At 44.0% G+C, this 22,835-nt stretch overlaps 1 protein-coding gene across 1 annotated transcript in view; it reads right to left on the minus strand.

Annotated features, from left to right (window-relative positions):
* Window positions 1–22,835, minus strand: part of LOC311102753 (TOG array regulator of axonemal microtubules protein 1-like) — a 49,438-nt gene that overhangs the window by 22,725 nt on the left and 3,878 nt on the right. Inside the window, exon 2 of the mRNA XM_084144139.1 lies at window positions 12,725–12,791. Coding sequence (XP_084000265.1) covers window positions 12,725–12,791 — 67 coding nt within the window. The remainder of the gene's footprint in view (window positions 1–12,724; window positions 12,792–22,835) is intronic.

The following is a 22,835-nucleotide window of genomic DNA, read 5'->3' on the forward strand; positions in this document are numbered from 1 at the left end:
TCTTCAACCGGAACCTACCTTAACCTGCCTGCCCTCCTAACAATCTCACCCTGAATGGGTCAGAGATAGAGTATGTCGACACCTATAAATATCTTGGTATATGGCTGGACTGCTCACTCTCATTCCATCCCCACATCACCCACCTTCAGTCTAAAGTTAAATCCAGAATTGGTTTCCTGTACCGTAACAAAACCTCCTTCACCCACTCTGCCAAGAACACCCTTGTAAAAATGACCATCCTGTCAATCCTGGACTTTGGCGACGTAGTTTACAGGCTTGCCTCCAAAACCTCCCTCAAACTAGATACCACACTGCCATCTGCTTTGTTACCAGTGCCCCCATTCAACACTCATCACCGTGATCTTTACACCCTGGTCAACTGGCCCTCATTACATACACAATGGTACCAATCTATTTACAAATCCCTCATAGGCAAGTCCCCCCTTAGCTCGTCAGGGAATAAGGCTACTAGCCTACCTAGACGACCTACTGGTTCTCGCCCCGTCAGCAGAGCTGGCGTTCACTCACACGACACAGACAGTGATTCATCTCACGCGTCTGGGGGTCGCTGTGAATTGGAAAAAGAGCACACCCTGGCCCAGTCATCAGATTGTCTATCTGGGGATACAGATAGACACTGTAACGATGAGGGCTCGAAGGTTTTGTCAGAATCACACGGTAACAGCGCTTTCGGTCATGTCACTCTTGGGTCTCATGTCGTCAGCCCATTTCGTGGTTCTGCTGAGACTCCTGCGATGGTTCGCCCAACTACGACTAGATCCAATGCGTCATCGTCGTCGGTTGGTGGTGGTTCCCCTCTCGCTCAGTGCAGAGCTGAACTATTGGAGAGACCTGTGTGTTCTCACGCACGGAGTCCCAATAGGCAAAGTGTCCTCCTTCATTCCAGTGTTTACAGGTGCCTCTCTGACTAGATGGGGAGGGACATGTCAGACCCAAGCGATAGGAGGTGTGTGGCCTCTTTCGAGTCATCACATCAACCTCTTCGAGTTGGAAACGGTTCTACTGGTTCTGACCCACTTCGCGTCTACCCTTCGGGGTAACGATGTGCTAGTCTGGTCAGACAACCAAACCACAGTAGCCCACATCAATCGCCAGGGAGGAGTCAGGTCTCCTGCACTCCACCGGGCGGCGGAGGAATTGTGGCTGTGGGCTCACGAGCACCTTTGCTCATTGAGAGCAGCACACATTCCAGGCTACTTGAACATAGGGGCAGAGATCATGTCTCGAGGGGGTCCTCGAGACGATGAGTGGCGTCTGCACCCGAACATCGTTCTCCAGATTTGGGAACGGTTCGGGAGAGCCGAGATGGATCTATTCGCGTCACGCGTGAACGCGCATTGCCCTCTTTGGTTCTCTCTTCGAGCTCAGGACGAACCGCCACTGGGAAGGGACGCATTTCTCCTGTATGCTTTCCCACCGCTGTCCTGCATTCTCCCACTGATAGCCAGGGTGCGATCAGGCCGGCTGTCAATCATATTGGTGGCTCCCGATCACCCAGGGGCTTCATGGTTCGTGGAGATGATTCAGATGTTGATTGCGCCACCTTGGCCAATTCTACATCAACGGGACGCGTTGTCTCAGGCGGGAGGTGTGATAGGGCAATTGCCCATAATCGGCCAACCACTGAAGGCTTGGCTCCTGAGAGGGACAGGCTAGAGCGCCGTCGGTTATCTGATTCTGTAATCAGGACCATACAGGGTTCACGTGCCAGTTCCACTTCCAGGGTGTATGCCAGCAAATGGAACGTGTTTTCACAGTGGTGTGCCACAGAAAATATGGACCCCGTGTGCTGTCAGGTTGAGAGTGTTCTCTCGTTCCTACAATTTATTTGATAAGCAACGTTCACCCGCCACCATTAAGGTGTTTGCAGCGACGATTTCGGCTTGTCATGAGGGGTTTGGCACTGTCTTCAGCCACCCTCTGGTGAAAAGTTTCCTTTTAGGAACACGGAGGCTTAGGCCAATGCCTAGGGCCACGGTTCCTCAGTGGGATTTGGCTCTGGTACTCGAAGCGCTCTGTGAGTCGCCGTTCGAACCATTGAATCAAATTCCCCTCAAGATGCTGTCTTTAAAGACAGCACTGTTGCTCGCTTTGACTACTGCTAAGCGTGTCAGTGATTTGTGTGCTCTTTCGATGAGACCCGACTGCCTTGCGATTAATGGCGATTTGAGCAGAGCGGTGTTACGTCCTAACCCGGCATTTATGCCGAATGTTATTAAGAGCTCATATAGATCACAGACCGTGGAGCTATGGGCTTCCCCCCCCCCCTCCCCATGGGGAGAGGAGAGAGGAAAGGCTCCATCGCCTGTGCCCAGTACACGCTTTGGCGTGTTACGTTGAGCGCACAGCAGCGATTAGGTCATCGCCTCAGCTGTTTGTGTGTCACGGTGCGCGTTACGTGTGACGTGTTTTCTTTCTCCCCATTTTCCTTTGTAGTGTGTTTGTGTGTTCTGGGCATTACAGGTGTGCTGAGTTGCGGTTGACGACGGTGGGCGTGGCTTCGGTCCCATGGAGACTGCCCATGGGTGTACATTCACACGTAGATAACCCATTGTTTTACACACTAGGTTAGCCGGGCGGGTGTCACCCCTGTATTTTTGGTAACAGGTAGGAAAGTGGGTTAGGGCTTAGAGTGTGTTAGGAAGGATTAGGTGTGTAGAAGAGGTACCTTTTTGTTTATTTTCATTACTTGGACCCCGTTCCCAAACATTCCCTTCTCTTACATTCCTTGGTTTGTTTGATTGGTTTTTGTTTTATTACTGTTTCTTAAATGGGTGTTGTATATTTATTTTTGCTTAATTACCTTACTAAACGTCCCCCGAGGGCTACCATTGAGTTCTGGTTGTTGTCTGGTTATTTCAGTTCATTACACCCCACATTTCTTTCCCATCCATCTAGTTTACCTTGTGTGCGCAGGCACGGGCATTTACGTCTCCTCCTCTGACGAACTACACCCGAGGGATGGAACGTAACAGTGCGGCTGCACTAGGTAGACCACTTTCGAAACAGCGTCTGTCTCATTGGCTTTGCGAAGGCATTGAAAGCAGCTTATGAGGCAGCGCAGCGACAATTGCCTCAGGGTATAAGGGCCCACTCCACTCGTGGAGTATCGGCTTCTACTGCCCTTTTCAGAGGAACAGGTGTAGAGGATATTTGTGCAGCGGCGTCATGGTCGTCACAGTCTCCATTTATCAGTTTATATCTCTTGGACATGTCTTCTAACTCGTTGGCTCGGTCTGTACTCAGCGTAGCTGATGGGAGGCCTTGAGCTAGGAGAAAGGAATGCAGGACTAAAGAGGTAGGTCTCTTTCAGGTCCGCTCCTTTTAGAGGAAGACATATGACATGACTCCTGACTGACATGTTCAGTACAGTAGAGGGAATGTTATTGATCTGCCCACTTCCGTCTCGCTTCCGCATTGTCTCCGTGCTGCTCTGCTGTTTGTTGCTACTTGGCTACCTGCCAAACTATTCACGTTTTACTTTTAATAAACGTTTAATCAATCTCTGTGTTCAACAAATTTACCAACTTTTTAGTTTTGTCCTCACTCATCTTTTTTCGTTAAACTTTTTCACCCCGGACGTTTATCCCGAGACAGAAGAGTCATTTTCCTGTGCGTTTTAGCTGCCAACTTTACGTTATTTTCCGTTTTTCCATCGCAACTTTTTTTCCCTTATTCAACTTTTTCACTCCGGACGCTTTATCTGGACATGGCTCATCAACATCTTCAACAGCCGAAGCTAAGTAGTAACATTAACATGATGTCTTTTAATTGCAGTCGCTGTACTCATAATATACAGGAGAATTCTCGCCTTACGGCGAGAATAGCTGTGCTACAAGCCCAGCTTCAGACGCAATCGTTAGGCAAGAGTATTATCAGTGTAGGAAAGGAAGAAACAGCGTCTGTGCCACCAGTAAGTACAGACAGTAACGTTAGTATAACTCCCCCCGCACAGTCCCTGCAGCCGGACAACTTTCTCATGGCTTCTGGAGGGAAATACTGTTGGAATGCTCAACCGGTGTCGCTCATTCAGCCGACAGAAACCTTCAACCGGTTTTCCCCATTATGTAGCGAGTCGGAGTCTGAGTCTGAGTCTTCTCTAGTCTCTACTCCTCCCGTTACGGGGTCTGAGACGCCGAAGGCTCCCACCATTAGCTCTGACAAATTGAAAACCCTAGTCATTGGCGACTCCATTACCCGCAGTATTAGACTTAAAACGAATCACCCAGCGATCATACACTGTTTACCAGGGGGCAGGGCTACCGACGTTAAGGCTAATCTAAAGATGGTGCTGGCTAAAGCTAAAACTGGCGAGTGTAGAGAGTATAGAGATATTGTTATCCACGTCGGCACCAACGATGTTAGGATGAAACAGTCAGAGGTCACCAAGTGCAACATAGCTTCAGCGTGTAAATCAGCTAGAAAGATGTGTCGGCATCGAGTAATTGTCTCTGGCCCCCTCCCAGTTAGGGGAAGTGACGAGCTCTACAGCAGAGTCTCAGCACTTAATCGCTGGTTGAAAACTGTTTTCTGCCCCTCCCAAAAGATAACATTTGTGGATAATTGGCCCTCTTTCTGGGACTCACCCACAAACAGGATCAAGCCTGACCTGCTGAGGAGTGACGGACTCCATCCTAGCTGGAGGGGTGCTCTCCTCTTATCTACCAACATAGATAGGGCTCTAACTCCTTTAGCCCCACAGTGAAATAGGGTGCAGGCCAGGCAGCAGGCTGTTAGCCAACCTGCCAGCTTAGTGGAGTCTGCCAATAGCATAGTCAGTGTAGTCAGCTCAGCCATACCCATTGAGACTGTGTCTGTGCCTCGACCTAGGTTGGGCAAAACTAAACATGGTGGTGTCCACCCTAGCAATCTTATTAGGATAAAGACCTCCTCCATTCCTGCCATTATTGAAAGAGATCGTGATACCTCACATCTCAAAATAGGGTTACTTAATGTTAGATCCCTCACTTCAAAGGCAGTCATAGTCAATGAACTAATCACTGATCATAATCTTGATGTGATTGGCCTGACTGAAACATGGCTTAAGCCTGATGAATTTGCTGTGTTAAATGAGGCCTCACCTCCTGGTTACACTAGTGACCATATTCCCCGTGCATCCCGCAAAGGCGGAGGTGTTGCTAACATTTACGATAGCAAATTTCAATTTACAAAAAAAAAAATGACGTTTTCATCTTTCGAGCTTCTAGTCATGAAATCTATGCAGCCTACTCAATCACTTTTTATAGCTACTGTTTACAGGCCTCCTGGGCCATATACAGCGTTCCTCTCTGAGTTTCCTGAATTCCTATCAGACCTTGTAGTCATAGCAGATCATATTCTAATTTTTGGTGATTTTAATATTCACATGGAGAAGTCCACAGACCCACTCCAAAAGTCCTTCGGAGCCATTATCGACTCAGTGGGTTTTGTCCAACATGTCTCTGGACCTACTCACTGCCACAGTCATACTCTGGACCTAGTTTTGTCCCATGGAATAAATGTTGTAGATCTTAATGTTTTTCCACAAAATCCTGGACTATCGGACCACCATTTTATTACGTTTGCAATCGCAACAAATAATCTGCTCAGACCCCAACCAAGGAGCATCAAAAGTCGTGCTATAAATTCTCAGACAACACAAAAATTCATTGATGCCCTTCCAGACCCCTTCTGCCTACCCAAGGACGTCAGAGGACAAAAATCAGTTAACCACTTAACTGAGGAACTAAATTTAACCTTGCACAATACCCTAGATGCAGTTGCACCCCTAAAAACGAAAAACATTTGTCATAAGAAACTAGCTCCCTGGTATACAGAAAATACCCGAGCTTTGAAGCAAGCTTCCAGGAAATTGGAACGGAAATGGCGCCACACCAAACTGGAAGTCTTCCGACTAGCTTGGAAAGACAGTACCGTGCAGTACCGAAGAGCCCTCACTGCTGCTCGATCATCCTACTTTTCCAAATTAATCGAGGAAAATAAGAACAATCCAAAATTTCTTTTTGATACTGTTGCAAAGCTAACTAAAAAGCAGCATTCCCTAAGAGAGGATGGTTTTCACTTCAGCAGTGATAAATTCATGAACTTCTTTGAGGAAAAGATCATGACCATTAGAAAGCAAATTACGGACTCCTCTTTGAATCTGCGTATTCCTCCAGGGCTTAGCTGTCCTGGATCTGCACAGCTCTGCGAGGGCCTGGGATCGGGAGAGACACTTAAGTGTTTTAGTACTATATCTCTTGACACAATGATGAAAATAATCATGGCCTCTAAACCTTCAAGCTGCATACTGGATCCTATTCCTACTAAACTGCTGAAGGAGCTGCTTCCTGTGCTTGGCCCTCCTATGTTGAACATAATAAACAGCTCTCTATCCACCGGATGTGTACCAAACTCACTAAAAGTGGCAGTGATAAAGCCTCTCTTGAAAAAGCCAAACCTTGACCCGGAAAATATAAAAAACTATCGGCCAATATCGAATCTTCCATTCCTCTCAAAAATTTTAGAAAAAGCTGTTGCGCAGCAACTCACTGCCTTTCTGAAGACAAACAATGTATACGAAATGCTTCAGTCTGGTTTTAGACCCCATCATAGCACTGAGACTGCACTTGTGAAGGTGGTAAATGACCTTTTAATGGCGTCAGACCGAGGCTCTGCATCTGTCCTCGTGCTACTAGACCTTAGTGCTGCCTTTGACACCATCGATCACCACATTCTTTTGGAGAGACTGGAAACCCAAATTGGTCTACACGGACAAGTTCTGGCCTGGTTTAGATCCTACCTGTCGGAAAGATATCAGTTTGTCTCTGTGAATGGTCTGTCCTCCGACAAATCAACTGTACATTTCGGTGTTCCTCAAGGTTCCGTTTTAGGACCACTATTGTTTTCACTATATATTTTACCTCTTGGGGATGTTATTCGAAAACATAATGTTAACTTTCACTGCTATGCGGATGACACACAGCTGTACATTTCAATGAAGCATGGTGAAGCCCCAAAATTGCCCTCGCTAGAAGCCTGTGTTTCAGACATAAGGAAGTGGATGGCTGAAAACTTTTTACTTTTAAACTCGGACAAAACAGAGATGCTTGTTCTAGGTCCCAAGAAACAAAGAGATCTTCTGTTAAATCTGACAATTCATCTTGATGGTTGTAAAGTCGTCTCAAATAAAACTGTGAAGGACCTAGGCGTTACTCTTGACCCTGATCTCTCTTTTGACGAACATATCAAGACTGTTTCAAGGACAGCTTTTTTCCATCTACGTAACATTGCAAAAATCAGAAATTTTCTGTCCAAAAATGATGCAGAAAAATTAATCCATGCATTTGTTACTTCTAGATTAGACTACTGCAATGCTCTATTTTCCGGCTACCCGGATAAAGCACTAAATAAACTTCAGTTAGTGCTAAATACGGCTGCTAGAATCCTGACTAGAACCAAGAAATTTGATCATATTACTCCAGTGCTAGCTTCCCTACACTGGCTTCCTGTTAAGGCAAGGGCTGATTTCAAGGTTTTACTGTTAACCTATAAAGCGTTACATGGGCTTGCTCCTACCTATCTTTCCGAGTTGGTCCTGCCGTACATACCAATACGTACGCTACGGTCACAAGACGCAGGCCTCCTAATTGTCCCTAGAATTTCTAAGCAAACAGCGGGAGGCAGGGCTTTCTCCTATAGATCTCCATTTTTATGGAACAGTCTGCCTACCCATGTGAGAGACGCAGACTCGGTCTCAACCTTTAAGTCTTTACTGAAGACTTATCTCTTCAGTAGGTCATATGATTGAGTGTAGTCTGGCCCAGGAGTGTGAAGGTGAACGGAAAGGCTGGAGCAACGAACAGCCCTTGCTGTCTCTGCCAGGCCGGTTCCCCTCTCCACTGGGGTTCTCTGCCTCTAACCCTGTTGCAGGGGCTGAGTCACTGGCCTGCTGGTGCTCTTTCATGCCGTCCCTGGGAGGGGTGCGTCACTTGAGTGGGTTGAGTTACTGACGTGATCTTCCTGTCTGGGTTGGCGCCCCCCCCCCCCCTTGGTTTGTGCTGTGGTGGAGACCTCTGTGGGCTATACTCGGCCTTGTCTCAGGATTGTAAGTTGGTGGTTGGGGATATCCCTCTAGTGGTGCGGGGGCTGTGCTTTGGCGGAGTGGGTGGGGTTATATCCTTCCTGTTTGGCCCTGTCCGGGGGTTTCTTCGGATGGGGCCACAGTGTCTCCGGACCGCTCCTGTCTCAGCCTCCAGTATTTATGCTGCAGTAGTTTATGTGTCGGGGGGCTGGGGTTAGTTGGTTATACCTGGAGTACTTCTCCTGTCTTATCCAGTGTCCTGTGTGAATTTAAGTATGCTCTCTCTAATTCTCTCGTTCTCTCTTTCTCTCTGAGAACCTGAGCCCTAGGACCATACGTCAGGACTACCGGGCATGATGACACCCTGCTGCCCCCAGTCCGCCTGGCCTTGCTGCTATTCCAGTTTCAACTGTTCTGCCTGCGGCTACGAAACCCCTACCTGTCCCAGACCTGCTGTTTTCAACTCTAAATGATCGGCTATGAAAAGCCAACTGAGAGACCTGAGCCCTAGGACCATACGTCGGGACTACCGGCCGTGGTGACTCCTTGCTATCCCCAGTCCGCCTGGCCTTGCTGCTATTCCAGTTTAAACTGTTCTGCCTGCGGTTATGGAACCCCTACCTGTCCCAGACCTGCTGTTTTAAACTCTAATGATCGGCTATGAAAAGCCAACTGAGATTTATTCCTGATTATTATTTGACCATGCTTGTCACTTATGAACATTTTTGAACATCTTGGCATGGTTCTGTTATAATCTCCACCCGGCACAGCCAGAAGAGGACTGGCCACCCCTCATAGCCTGGTTCCTCTCTAGGTTTCTTCCTAGGTTTTGCCTTTCTAGGGAGTTTTTCCTAGCCACCGTGCTTCTACACCTGCATTACTAGCTGTTTGGGGTTTTAGGCTGGGTTTCTGTACAGCACTTCGAGATATTAGCTGATGTAAGAAGGGCTATATAAAATAAAATTGATTGATTGATTGATTACTGGGTTGGGGCGGAATATAATAATATAATATGCCATTTGTTACATTACTATTGGACCGGTCATTAAATATTGACGGAATTGTGACGTCATCTATCTGCTGGTTCATATTAGTATGACTCATTCTGGTTATCTGCCCACTAGACATTGGCAATGCCATTGGACTAGGTGGGGTGGATTTGTACCGAGGACACAGTATATTGTGACAGTGTGTTACAGTACTGTGGGACTTGGTCGCAGCCATTGCTAGGCCCAACCTTTTCATTTAGGTGGGAAGTGTTGGGCTCGGCAGGGAGTACATTTTGGAGCGTTGCACTCCGCCTTAAACCAATAGGAGCAGAGCTCCCCTATGGGGCGAAGCTCCACGATATAGAACGATAGTTACCGGAGTAGTAACTCCAGTTCTATGAGTGGCGCAGAGCCCAATAGGACTTAAGGCCCTGCCGACCCTCCAGTCTCGCTGAAGATAATTTCTCGGGAGGCTGATTTTGTCTCAGGCAGTTCGCTGCCTAGGCAGCGGGGTAAACCAATAGGAGCAGGGCGCCGCTCCACTCATAGAACTGGAGTTACAACTCCGGTAACTATCGTTTTAAATGCTTTGAATGGGCACTTCCGATTTTTTATGTATTTCCCGGGACGCTGGGATAAATATGAATTATTCCTGGTATTGAAACTTGGTTGATATTTTGGAAAATATTCATCCCTAGCCTGCACATACAGTGAGGGAAAAAAGTATTTGATCCCCTGCTGATTTTGAACGTTTGCCCACTGACAAAGACATGATCAGTCTATAATTTTAAATGGTAGGTTTATTTGAACAGTGAGAGACAGAATAACAACAAGAAAATCCAGAGAAACGCATGTCAAAAATGTTATAAATTGATTTGCATTTTAATGAGGGAAATAAGTATTTGACCCCTCTGCAAAACATGACTTAGTACTTGGTGGCAAAACCCTTGTTGGCAATCACAGAGGTCAGACGTTTCTTGTAGTTGGCCACCAGGTTAGCACACATCTCAGGAGGGATTTTGTCCCACTCCTCTTTGCAGATCTTCTCCAAGTCATTAAGGTTTCGAGGCTGACGTTTGAAAACTCGAACCTTCAGCTCCCTTCACAGATTTTCTATGGGATTAAGGTCTGGAGACTGGCTAGGCCACTCCAGGACCTTAATGTGCTTCTTCTTGAGCCACTCCTTTGTTGCCTTGGCCGTGTGTTTTGGGTCATTGTCATGCTGGAATACCCATCCACGACCCATTTTCAATGCCCTGGCTGAAATTAGCCCACCCAACTACCTCATCCCTATATTGTTATTTATTTTGCTCTTTGGCACCCCAGTAACTCTATTTGCACATAATATCTTGCACATCTAGCATTCCAGTGTTAATACTAATTGTAATTATTTTGCACTATAGCCTATTTATTGCCTTACCTCCATAACTTGCTACATTTGCACACACTGTATATATATTTTCTGTTGTATTTTTTGACTTTATGTTTTTTACCCCATATGTAACTCTGTGTTGTTGTTTTTATTGCACTGCTTTGCTTTATCTTGGCCAGGTCGCAGTTGTAAATGAGAACTTGTTCTCAACTGGCTTGCCTGGTTAAATAAAGGTGAAATAAAATTTTATTTAAAAAAAAGGAGGTTCTCACCCAAGATTTGACGGTACATGGCCCCGTCCATCGTCCCTTTGATGCGGTGAAGTTGTCCTGTCCCCTTAGCAGAAAAACACCCCCAAACCATAAGGTTTCCACCTCCATGTTTGATGGTGGGGATGGTGTTCTTGGGGTCATAGGCAGCATTCCTCCTCCTCCAAACACGGCGAGTTGATGCCATAGAGCTCGATTTTGGTCTCATCTGACCACAACACTTTCACCCAGTTCTCCTCTGAATCATTCAGATGTTCATTGACAAACTTCAGACGGCCCTGTATGTGCTTTCTTGAGCAGGGGGACCTTGCGGGCGCTGCAGGATTTCAGTCCTTCACGGCGTAGTGTGTTACCAATTGTTTTCTTGGTGACTATGGTCCCAGCTGCCTTGAGATCATTGACAAGATCCTCCCGTGTAGTTCTGGGCTGATTCCTCACAGTTCTCATGATCATTGCAACTCCGAGGTGAGATCTTGCATGGAGCCCCAGGCCGAGGGAGATTGACAGCTATTGTGTTTCTTCCATTTGTGAATAATCGTACCAACTGTTGTCACCTTCTCACCAAGCTGCTTGGCGATGGTCTTGTAGCCCATTCCAGCCTTGTGTAGGTCTACAATCTTGTCCCTGACATCCTTGGAGAGCTCTTTGGTCTTGGCCATGGTGGAGAGTATGAAATCTGATTGATTGATTGCTTCTGTGGACAGGTCTTTTATACAGGTAACAAGCTGAGATTAGGAGCACTCCCTTTAAGAGTATAAAAGACACATGGGAGCCAGAAATCTTTCTGAGAGGGGGTCAAATACTTATTTCCCTCATTAAAATGCAAATCAATTTATAACATTTTTGACATGCGTTTTTCTGGATTTTGTTGTTGTTATTCTGTCTCTCACTGTTCAAATAAACCTACCATTAAAATTATAGACTGATAATTTCTTTGTCAGTGGGAAAACGTACAAAATCAGCAGGGGATCAAATACTTTTTCCCCTCACTGTATATGAAATATAGCCTATAGTAGCGACAGCTTAGCACAGGGCTAAATCTGACAGGTTATCTGATAGGAACACCCATTTCCCCCCTACATTTCCTACTAGCACTGACTTTGCTGATAGCTACTTTAAGGAAAAATTTACTTACTATGACTGAAATATGTGGTTGTCCCTCCTAGCTATCTTAAGATGAATTCACTAACTGTAAGTCGCTCTGAATAAGAGCGTCTGCTAAATTACTTAAATGTAAATGTGGGAACAGCTAACACATAGCGTTTGATCACGTGCAACTATGTCAGCGATTTTAATTGGCACATTTTTTGTCTAGGTTAAACTTAAACTTTTTATAATGTTTGCAAGTATGGCCCCATTGCTTTCCTGGTGAGAACCAGATCAAGGTTTAGTAATAACCAAATGCATTCTCAACAGCTCATTCTCAATGCCAGCCTCATATCAAGTGTCTATTTATGGAATGCCTATGAATGGCATTGATGCTAAACAGCAGGAACATGAAGAGGAGTGACAAACTCCCACACCAACCATGTTTAGAGAAATCACCACCCCCTCACGTCAAGGACGCCTCCAGATATTACACAACTCTACCTATGCATTCTGGGAGAGAAATACCTTTTCACACCGGTTTGAGATGGAGAGGACAGTCGTTAGGATTTGAATGGTAAATTATTTTGAAGCATGCTAATGTCCATATTAGGCTTTCTTGGTACTTTTCTTGCATTCCAACAACAGCAAAATATAAGCAAATAACCCATGGTATTCTTCAATCATTAATGATTCTTGTTGCGTGTATGGCACTCTTCTGCCAGGGGGCCTAGCAACTCAGTCAAGTCAGTGCTCTGAGTGAATCAATAGCGTGGCTCCTTGACTCGGCGTGATAATCCAATTCAAAGCTGCTTTAATCTAGAGCCAGGCTAACTTCGGCACTGACAGCAACTCAACTCAACTGCAACTCGTCAGCTTGTGTGGTAGCTCTTGATGCATGCAAGAGACAGAAATGGGCACTTACCGAAACTGGGGACATATGTCTCCGGGCTCAGCTTCCGGGAGAGGGACAAGCAGTCTTCACTGATGACCTGAGGAGATGGAATAAGAGGATAACTATGGTGACAATTATAATGTCACTGAAAGCCACAATACTGGGTCAAGTTTACATGTCAAACATAAACAACTACTTGAAAACATAGAGCCTACCATGGATCAACTGTAATTACATCCATTGGTATCAACAAAGGGATGTTGCAGCGATTTAGCTCAGACAACAAACTTTGTGCTCTGTGATTCTGTCAGTGTATAACCACAAACTTCAATGGCGTCTGTTCTACTTCAATGACGTGTACTACTCTCATTAAACTTTTACTATAAAAAGGTGTAGCCATGGCACATTTGCAAGCGTCACAGTAAAATTGATCTCTGAGGTTAAGAGAATGATGGGCGGTTTTCACCTCACTGCTCACCAAAGCTTCCCTCAGACAGGGTGTTAAGATACAGTGGGGAGAACAAGTATTTGATACACTGCCGATTTTGCAGGTTTTCCTACTTACAAAGCATGTAGAGGTCTGTAATTTTTATCATAGGTACACTTCAACTGTGAGAGACGGAATCTAAAACAAAAATCCAGAAAATCACATTGTATGATTTTTTAATAAATAATTTGCATTTTATTGCATGACATAAGTATTTGATACATCAGAAAAGCAGAACTTAATATTTGGTACAGAAACCTGTTTGCAATTACAGAGATCATACGATTAATGTAGGTCTTGACCAGGTTTGCACACACTGCAGCAGGGATTTTGGCCCACTCCTCCATACAGACCTTCTCCAAATCCTTCAGGTTTCGGGGCTGTCGCTGGGCAATACGAACTTTCAGCTCCCTCCAAAGACCCACTCCAGGACCTTGAGATGCTTCTTACGGAGCCACTCCTTAGTTGCCCTGGCTGTGTGTGTTTCGGGTCGTTGTCATGCTGGAAGACCCAGCCACGACCCATCTTCAATGCTCTTACTGAGGGAAGGAGGTTGTTGGCCAAGATCTCGCGATACATGGCCCCATCCATCCTCCCCTCAATACGGTGCAGTCGTCCTGTCCCCTTTGCAGAAAAGCATCCCCAAAGAATGATGTTTCCACCTCCATGCTTCACGGTTGGGATGGTGTTCTTGGTGTTGTACTCATCCTTTTTCTTCCTCCAAACACGGCGAGTGGAGTTTAGACCAAAAAGCTCTATTTCTGTCTCATCAGACCACATGACCTTCTCCCATTCCTCCTCTGGATCATCCAGATGGTCATTGGCAAACTTCAGACGGGCCTGGACATGCGCTGGCTTGAGCAGTGGGACCTTGCGTGCGCTGCAGGATTTTAATCCATGACGGCGTAGTGTGTTTTCTAATGGTTTTCTTTGAGACTGTGGTCCCAGCTCTCTTCAGGTCATTGACCAGGTCCTGCCGTGTAGTTCTGGGCTGATCCCTCACCTTCCTCATGATCATTGATGCCCCACGAGGTGAGATCTTGCATGGAGCCCCAGACCGAGGGTGATTGACCGTCATCTTGAACTTCTTCCATTTTCTAATAATTGCGCCAACAGTTGTTGCCTTCTCACCAAGCTGCTTGCCTATTGTCCTGTAGCCCATCCCAGCCTTGTGCAGGTCTACAATTTTATCCCTGATGTCCTTACACAGCTCTCTGGTCTTGGCCATTGTGGAGAGGTTGGAGTCTGTTTGATTGAGTGTGTGGACAGGTGTCTTTTATACAGGTAATGAGTTCAAACAGGTGCAGTTAATACAGGTAATGAGTGGAGAACAGGAGGGCTTCTTAAAGAAAAACTAACAGGTCTGTGAGAGCCGGAATTCTTACTGGTTGGTAGGTGATCAAATACTTATGTCATGCAATAAAATGCAAATTAATTACTTAAAAATCATACAATGTGATTTTCTGGATTTTTGTTTTAGATTCCGTCTCTCACAGTTGAAGTGTACCTATGATATAAATTACAGACCTCTACATGCTTTGTAAGTAGGAAAACCTGCAAAATCGGCAGTGTATCAAATACTTGTTCTCCCCACTGTATATCTCACATTAAAGGCTACTCACATTGCCGTCAGATTTAACCACTGGGACCTTAATCAACACTAGGGCAGTAAGCCTGCGTTTAGACAGGCAGCCCAATTCTGATATGTTTTTCACTAATTGGTCTTTTGACTAATAAAAAAATCTGATCAAAAAAAAAAGATCAGGGCCCGGAATCCCAAAAGCATCTTAAGGCTAAGTTAATCGTTAGACCCTTTGCAGGAGCATTGTTAAATCTCCGAGCTGTTTCCCAAAACCATTGTTAATAAAGTTGCACTTGAAAACGCTTGTTATTTATAGAACAGCTAAGTGCATCATTAGATGCTTTTTTTTTGCCTACTTTACACACAGAAGATCTCCGCCTAACATAGAATCAAGGTGTTTATTTGTCTGTCTGTGACTGCCGATAACTTCAGAACAAAGTTGACTACAAATACAAAGTTGCCAATGTCTTTGCAATTGTTACAAACAAGCGAAAGATAAAAAATATGCTTCAAATGAAAACCAAGATGACTGCATTAAAAGAAATAGGATTATAGGCTCCCTGACACCCTGGACCCAGTCAAATTCGCATACCGCCCCAACAGATCACGCAATCTCTATTGCACCCCACACTGCTCTCTCCCACCTGGATAGGAGGAATACCTATGTGAGAATGTTGTTAATTGACTACAGCTCAGCGTTTAACACCAAGCTAGGGACCCTAGGACTGAACACCTCCATCTGCAACTTGATCCTGGATTTCCTGACAGGCCGTCCCCAGGTGATGATGGCAGGCAACAACACGTCCGCCACGCCAACCCTCAACACGGGGGCCCCCTCAGGGGTGCGTGCTTAGTCCCCTCCTGTACTCCCTGTTCACCCACGACTGTTTAGCCGCGCACGACTCCTATACCATCATTATGTTTGCTGACGAAACGACAGTTATAGGCCTGATCACCAACGACAATGAGACAGCCTATAGGGAGGAGGTCAGTGACCTAGCAGTGTGGTGCCAGGACAACAACCTTTCCCCCAATGTCAGCAAGACAAAGGAGCTGATAGTGGACTACAGGAAACAGAGGGCCAAACACGCCCCCATCCACATCGACAGGGCTGTAGTGGAGCAGGTCGAGCGTTTAAAGTTCCTCTGTGTCCACATCAATAAGGAATTAATATGGTCCACACACACCAACACAGTCTGGATGAAGGCATGACAACGCCTCTTCCCCTCAGGAGGCTGAAAAGATTTGGCATGGGCACTCATATCCTCAAAAAGTTATACAACTGCACCATTGAGAGCATCTTGACTGGTTGCATCATTACTTGGTATAGCAACTGCTTGGCATCCGACCGCAATGCACTACAGAGGGGGGTGCGTACGGCCCAGTAGATCATTGAGCTCTATGCCATACAGGACCTCTATAGCAGGCGGTGTCAGAGGAAGACCCAAAAAATTGTCAAACACTCCAGCCACCCAAGTCATAGACTTCTCACTGCTACCGCACGGCAAGCAGTACCGATGCACCACATCTGGAACCAACAGTTCCCTGAACAGCTTTTACCCCCAAGCCATGAGACTGCTAAATAGTTAGTTAAATAGTTAACCAATAACTACCCGGACTATCTGCATTGACCCTTTTTGCACTAACTCTTTTGACTCATCACATACGCTGCTGTTACTGTTTATTATCTATCCTGCTGCCTAGTCACTTTATCCCTACCTATATGTAGATATCTACCTCAATTACCTCGTACCCCTGCACATCGACTCGGTATTGGTACTCTGTGTATATAGCGAAGTTATCGTTACTCATTCTGTATTTACTCCTTGTGTTATAATTATTTCAATTTCTCTCTGCGTTGTTGGGAAGAGCCCGTAAGTAAGTATTTCACTGTTAGTCTACACCAGTTAACATTCGATTTTTATTTGATGATGTGCCAAATCTGTGATTTAGTGCAGTATTATTGGGTAAGAATAGGCTAAGCCGCCTCAATATTTGCAGCCATAGGTTATAATATAGCTCTAGGAGCTGATCTGTCATCAGTACTGTGAAATAATTCTGATGTTAAGATAATATTTGAATGGATAAAGATGATCCGAAAGCAGCGCTGCCTTTCTTTCGGTATTGATACATGCTACAATGACGCGAACGTTCTCTCGATGTGGTGCTTTGGGAAACGCATGTGACACAGCCGGCCGTTATAGGAACGATGTATCGTTAAAACACTCCAAAGCTTAAGATCCATCGCTGTCGGGAAACCGGGCCCTGATGTGATTGATCAAAAAGACCAATTAGTGGGAAAAATATCAGAATTGGGCTGCATGTGTGAACGCAGCCTAAGTGGTTGATGTTCCACAGTCGCATCGGGTCCTACGATATCTTCACATGCATTGCCAATTAAGTTTCAAGCCCCCTCTGAATACAAGTGTGTTGTGTGGCAAAGATGTTGCTGGGAGACGGGGACTACTATAAACATAAGGTTTCACTGGAAGGCTCTGAAATGACTTTGGTGCACAGAGCAAACCTCAAAAGGCCTCTGAACAAGTAGTTTAACTATTGTGATCAAATCATCAAATAAAATACAATTTTATTGGTCTCATAGCAGATGTTATTGCAGGTGTAGTGAAATGCTTGTAAAAATGAAATGGTCATTCTTGCAAATTTCAACAATTGAATAGTACCTGAATGCTCACCTTTTGCACTACGTGAAGCCAATAAGACGATTGAGATCTTGAGTCTGTTATCCCCAACCGTCTCTGTGACAGGGTGCCACTGCTGGGATCTCTCCCCTCTCTAAGCGCGCGCATAGCCTATACTTTTGTTGCGTCTTTGCGGCTACAGTTCAGTAGCCCATGTAGGCTACTTTATTATACCAAAAAAGGGGAGATGGCCAGTGTTTCCCCACTACAAACAAACTTATGCCACTGTCTGACATTGACAGCTGGGTGTTTCAGTATCTGAGGGAATGAAAACGAGGAGATTAGCAGATTGACTTCCCTGATGAGGTGATCTGGGAGTAAGCCCATTGTAGACAGCGGTTTCCCCGAGCAACAGAGAACGAGAAAGCTCTTTGGATTATCACTGTCATCAAGCAGCAGGTTCCCTGTAATATGAGGTGACTGTCTCCTCCAAGCACTCAAATCTGTAGTCTAGCCTACATGGTCTCATAGCAACCAAGGTGGATAAACTCACCTTTTATGTCTAATGTGGATCATGCAATAGATATTCATCAAAACCCTCTATCAACGTACAGTAGGCCTACATTTTCCATAACTGACCTCAACTTGAAATTCCTGAGAATACAGCTCTGAGATGACAAACGCACAAATTGCAATGTCACACAGTAGTGATGGGGGGAAAAATACAATAGTTACATATCGCAAATATTATTTTTGGATGATATTATATCGATATTTGACTCAAGTATCGATTTGTAGAATAACAATAATAAATTAAAACTGTCTGTACCTGCGCCAAATGGCTGTATTTTTCATTCTATAGCTTGTTCTCCATCTTCTTTTCAAATAGTAAGCCAATATGTTTTCAGCATCTTTTTTTTTTTTAATGTAGGTGAAAGACAAAACAGTACAGTTAAAGAAAATGGTTGAACAGGTGAGGGTTTAGGTAGGCTGTCTGGCAGGTATTTGTAGATGAAGGTGCATAATTAGACTATATTAATGTTGTAGATAGACAATATAGTGAGTTTCTTAAACAGATGGCCAGATGGAGCCAAGCCGTTAGAGGTGGCTAGTCGTGCAAATGTCTTCTGTGTGATGAGTAATTTGTGTAGGTAGAATGCATATGTACAGGCCCAGACAATATTGCAGTAAATGAGATATGGGTAAATTAAGGTGTAGTATAGTGTTAGGAAGCAAGCCATCTTTCTGATGATACCAACGGACTTCACCACTTTGCTGAAGACAAAGTGCTTATAATCTTTACAGGACAACTTTCCAACTAGAACACCTAGGAATCTAGAGGACGAAACCTGGTCCATTTCATTCCCACCAATTGAAATTCTGGCTCTTTTTTTTTTAAACAATATTTCTTATTCTTACCAGTGAATACAGTGATGTTAGATTTTTTTTTTTTTTTACATTTAAAGATAAACTAATTATCTGGAACCATTCATAAAATATGCCATGCCGAAGTTGGCTTCAATGATTAGTGAATTGATTCTTGCGTGATAAAATCAAGTTGGTATCATCAGCAAAAATAATTTGAAGTACGGTAGCGGACAAAGCAGCAAGGTCATGGAAATAGATTAGGAATAACAAAGGTCCAAGGATCGAACCCTGTGGAACGCCACAGGATATCTTGGCCCTGGTAGATGCACAAGCAATTGCATATACAAATTGTTCTCTATCATAAACATAATTAAATAGCCATTTATATGTATAATCATGAAAACTGTAATAATGCAATTTAGCAAGTCATATTTCATAATCAACCGTGTTGAACGCTTTGGATAAATCTAGAAAGATGCCAAGAGCGTATTCATTGTTGTTCAGGGCTGTAAAGATTTTGACCACAAGTTGTAAAAGAGCCATGTGTCCCTTAACCCAATGAGTCCTACTGTAACGCTGGCAAGTTTTGACCTTCTAATTGGAGTCGTCTATGTATTCTGCATTCGTAGATACCAACTATTAGTATGTATGATTAACGGGGGCTGAGCTAAAGCGGTGTTTGTGAGACAAGGGCGGATTCCGAAGGGGCCCACGGTCGGGTCTTTTTACAAAAACGTCTGTAGAGTCCAAATGGTTTGAGCTACAAACTATTAAAAGCTATCTATAAAAATCTGAGACTCGCGAACATGCACATGTAACATGTTTTGCTCTATGACGCTCACAAGCTACACAATAAATCCCAGAACATAATGTCTATAATACTGTAATAAGCTCACATAGTTGCTGTCACAAACTCCAAACAGTTGTCACTGACCAGTTGGATATTAATTTCCCAGTGAGCAAACTATCTGTACTTACAGCATTTATTTAAAATCATTTTGATAATAAAACTCATGAATGCAACTGTTTATGTCAAATTGTTTTTTGTTCTACTTGTAGCCCTGGTAGTCCTGAAACGAAAATGGTAAAACACTTAATTGTGAGGCTAAATATAAGGGCTGGATTTTTGCTGGGGTCTCGGGACTGATAGGGTTTTAATGTAATCCAAGGGATTTCCATACATTTTCTGATTTTCTTTGACAGAGAGGAACCCACTCTGAAAAAAAATATTATATTCACGAGATAACAGCAGGATCACTATAGGTCTTATTTCCAACATTAAATTGAGATGGGATAGCTGTAGAAGCCTTTTTCTTATTCAACAGTTGATAGATGACTTTCCAAGTTGACTTATTTCCCTGACTGATCAAAACTTTTTTATCATGCTCTCTAGTCTCTCTGCAGCAGACATATAGTGAGCAATATGTTTGGAAGATCGAATCGCAATAAATATACAGGTAAAAGTCAGTAAATTAGAATATTTTGAAAAACTTGATTTATTTCAGTAATTGCATTCAAAAGGTGTAACTTGTACATTATATTTATTCATTGCACACAGACTGATGCATTCAAATGTTTATTTCATTTAATTTTGATGATTTGAAGTGGCAACCAATGAAAATCCAAAATTCCGTGTGTCACAAAATTAGAATATTACTTAAGGCTAATACAAAAAAGGGATTTTTTAGAAATGTTGGCCAACTGAAAAGTATGAAAATGAAAAATATGAGCATGTACAATACTCAATACTTGGTTGGAGCTCCTTTTGCCTCAATTACTGCATTAATGCGGCGTGGCATGGAGTCGATGAGTTTCTGGCACTGCTCAGGTGTTATGAGAACCCAGGTTGCTCTGATAGTGGCCTTCAACTCTTCTGCGTTGTTGGGTCTGGCATTCTGCATCTTCCTTTTCACAATACCCCACAGATTTTCTATGGGGCTAAGGTCAGGGGAGTTGGCTGGCCAATTTAGAACAGAAATACCATGGTCCGTAAACCAGGCACGGGTAGATTTTGCGCTGTGTGCAGGCGCCAAGTCCTGTTGGAACCTGAAATCTCCATCTCCATAGAGCAGGTCAGCAGCAGGAAGCATGAAGTGCTCTAAAACTTGCTGGTAGACGGCTGCGTTGACCCTTGATCTCAGGAAACAGAGTGGACCGACACCAGCAGATGACATGGCACCCCAAACCATCACTGATGGTGGAAACTTTACACTAGACTTCAGGCAACGTGGATCCTGTGCCTCTCCTGTCTTCCTCCAGACTCTGGGACCTCGATTTCCAAAGGAAATGCAAAATTTGCTTTCGTCAGAAAACATGACTTTAGACCACTCAGCAGCAGTCCAGCTCTTTTTTTCCTTAGCCCAGGTGAGACGCTTTTCGCGCTGTTTCTTGGTCAACAGTGGCTTGACACGAGGTATGCGGCAGTTGAAACCCATGTCTTTCAAGCGTCTCTTGGTGGTGGATCTTGAAGCCCTGACTCCAGCAGCTGTCCACTCCTTGTGAATCTCCCCCACATTTTTGAATGGGTTTTTTTTCACAATCTTGACTAGGGCGCGGTGATCCCTATCGCTTGTACACTTTTTCTGACCACAGTTTTTCCTTCCCTTTGCCTCTCTATTAATGTGTTTGGACACAGAGCTCTGAGAACAGCCAGCCTTCTGCAATAACCTTTTGTGTCTTTCCCTCCTTGTGCAATGTGTCGATGGTCGCCTTTTGGACAGCTGTCAAATCTGAAGTCTTCCCCATGTTTGTGTAGGCTTCAGAACTGGACTGAGAGACCATTTAAAGCCCTTTGCAGGTGTTTTGAGTTAATCAGCTGATTATTTTGTGGCACCAGGTGTCTTCAAAATGTAACCCTTACACAATATTCTAATTTTGTGACACACGGAATTTTGGATTTTCATTTGTTGCCACTTCAAATCATCAAAATTAAATGAAATAAACATTTGAATGCATCAGTCTGTGTGCAATGAATAAATATAATGTACAAGTTACACCTTTTGAATGCAATTACTGAAATAAATCAAGTTTTTCAAAATATTCTAATTTACTGACTTTTACCTGTAGTATTGTGAGAATCACAATACATATCGTACCTAAGTATCGTGATATCGTGAGGTCCTTGGCAATTCCCAGCCCTACACATGGGCATTGCCACCTAAAAGGACCCACGAGCACAAATGTGAAGTTCATAGGAGCATGTCAAATTGGGTGTCAAATGAAAGATAAGAATATATATCTTTGAGAAATTAAGGCATATATAAATGTTTCAACCATTTTCCATCCTAAAAATTAGGAATAAGCAAATGCCTTGATATCTACCAGAAAAAGTTTTAAAAGGTATTAGAAATACATAAAAACACAATCATGTTGAAGTAAAGACCCCTGCCAACTAATATCAACACTTCTTTGTTTGAGAAATTATTTTCCTTTTTTAAGTAAAAATAAATATTGCCTTGTAACTCCGTTACCAAAAACCCTCATGAGGGAGGATAATGAAAGTTCACAGAAGTAAGAAGTAAAAGTAAACCTACCAATTAGTTGTAGTGTTTTTACTGATATCAAGTTTGTTTTTGAATTATTAAGTGATTAAAACTCATAAATCTGTTACCAAATCGGTAACTGAATTACTGAAAAATCAGTATCGGAATTACTGCAATTGAATTGGCTACAATTGGAAATCATAGTAGTCACAAACCACAGTTGGGTCACCTGCTACTGTCCTCCCTTCCAGTGGCATACTTATGTTCAGCTAATATGTTCTTTTTTTCTATTTCTGTGAAAACAGTCTGGACAACGCCGCACTCTCACTCTCTGCCACTCTCTCTGTTCTCTCGCTCTCCAGTTAATGTCACCTCTCCCGGCTCTTACTGACACCTACCACCTACCTATCCATTTACTGTAACAAGCATCCTCACCCATTGAGCACCAACTGACACCGTACATCCATGGACGTTGAAAAGTATTTGAAATTTGGTCAGTCCGCCCTGGCCAGACCAAATCTGAACCAGTCATAGACATCTATATTGCACACGTTTGGACAGCACAGTACAGTAAAGTAGAGTA

Source organism: Coregonus lavaretus (genome assembly GCF_964263955.1).
Source record: "Coregonus lavaretus genome assembly, chromosome: 27".
NCBI lineage: Eukaryota > Metazoa > Chordata > Actinopteri > Salmoniformes > Salmonidae > Coregonus > Coregonus lavaretus.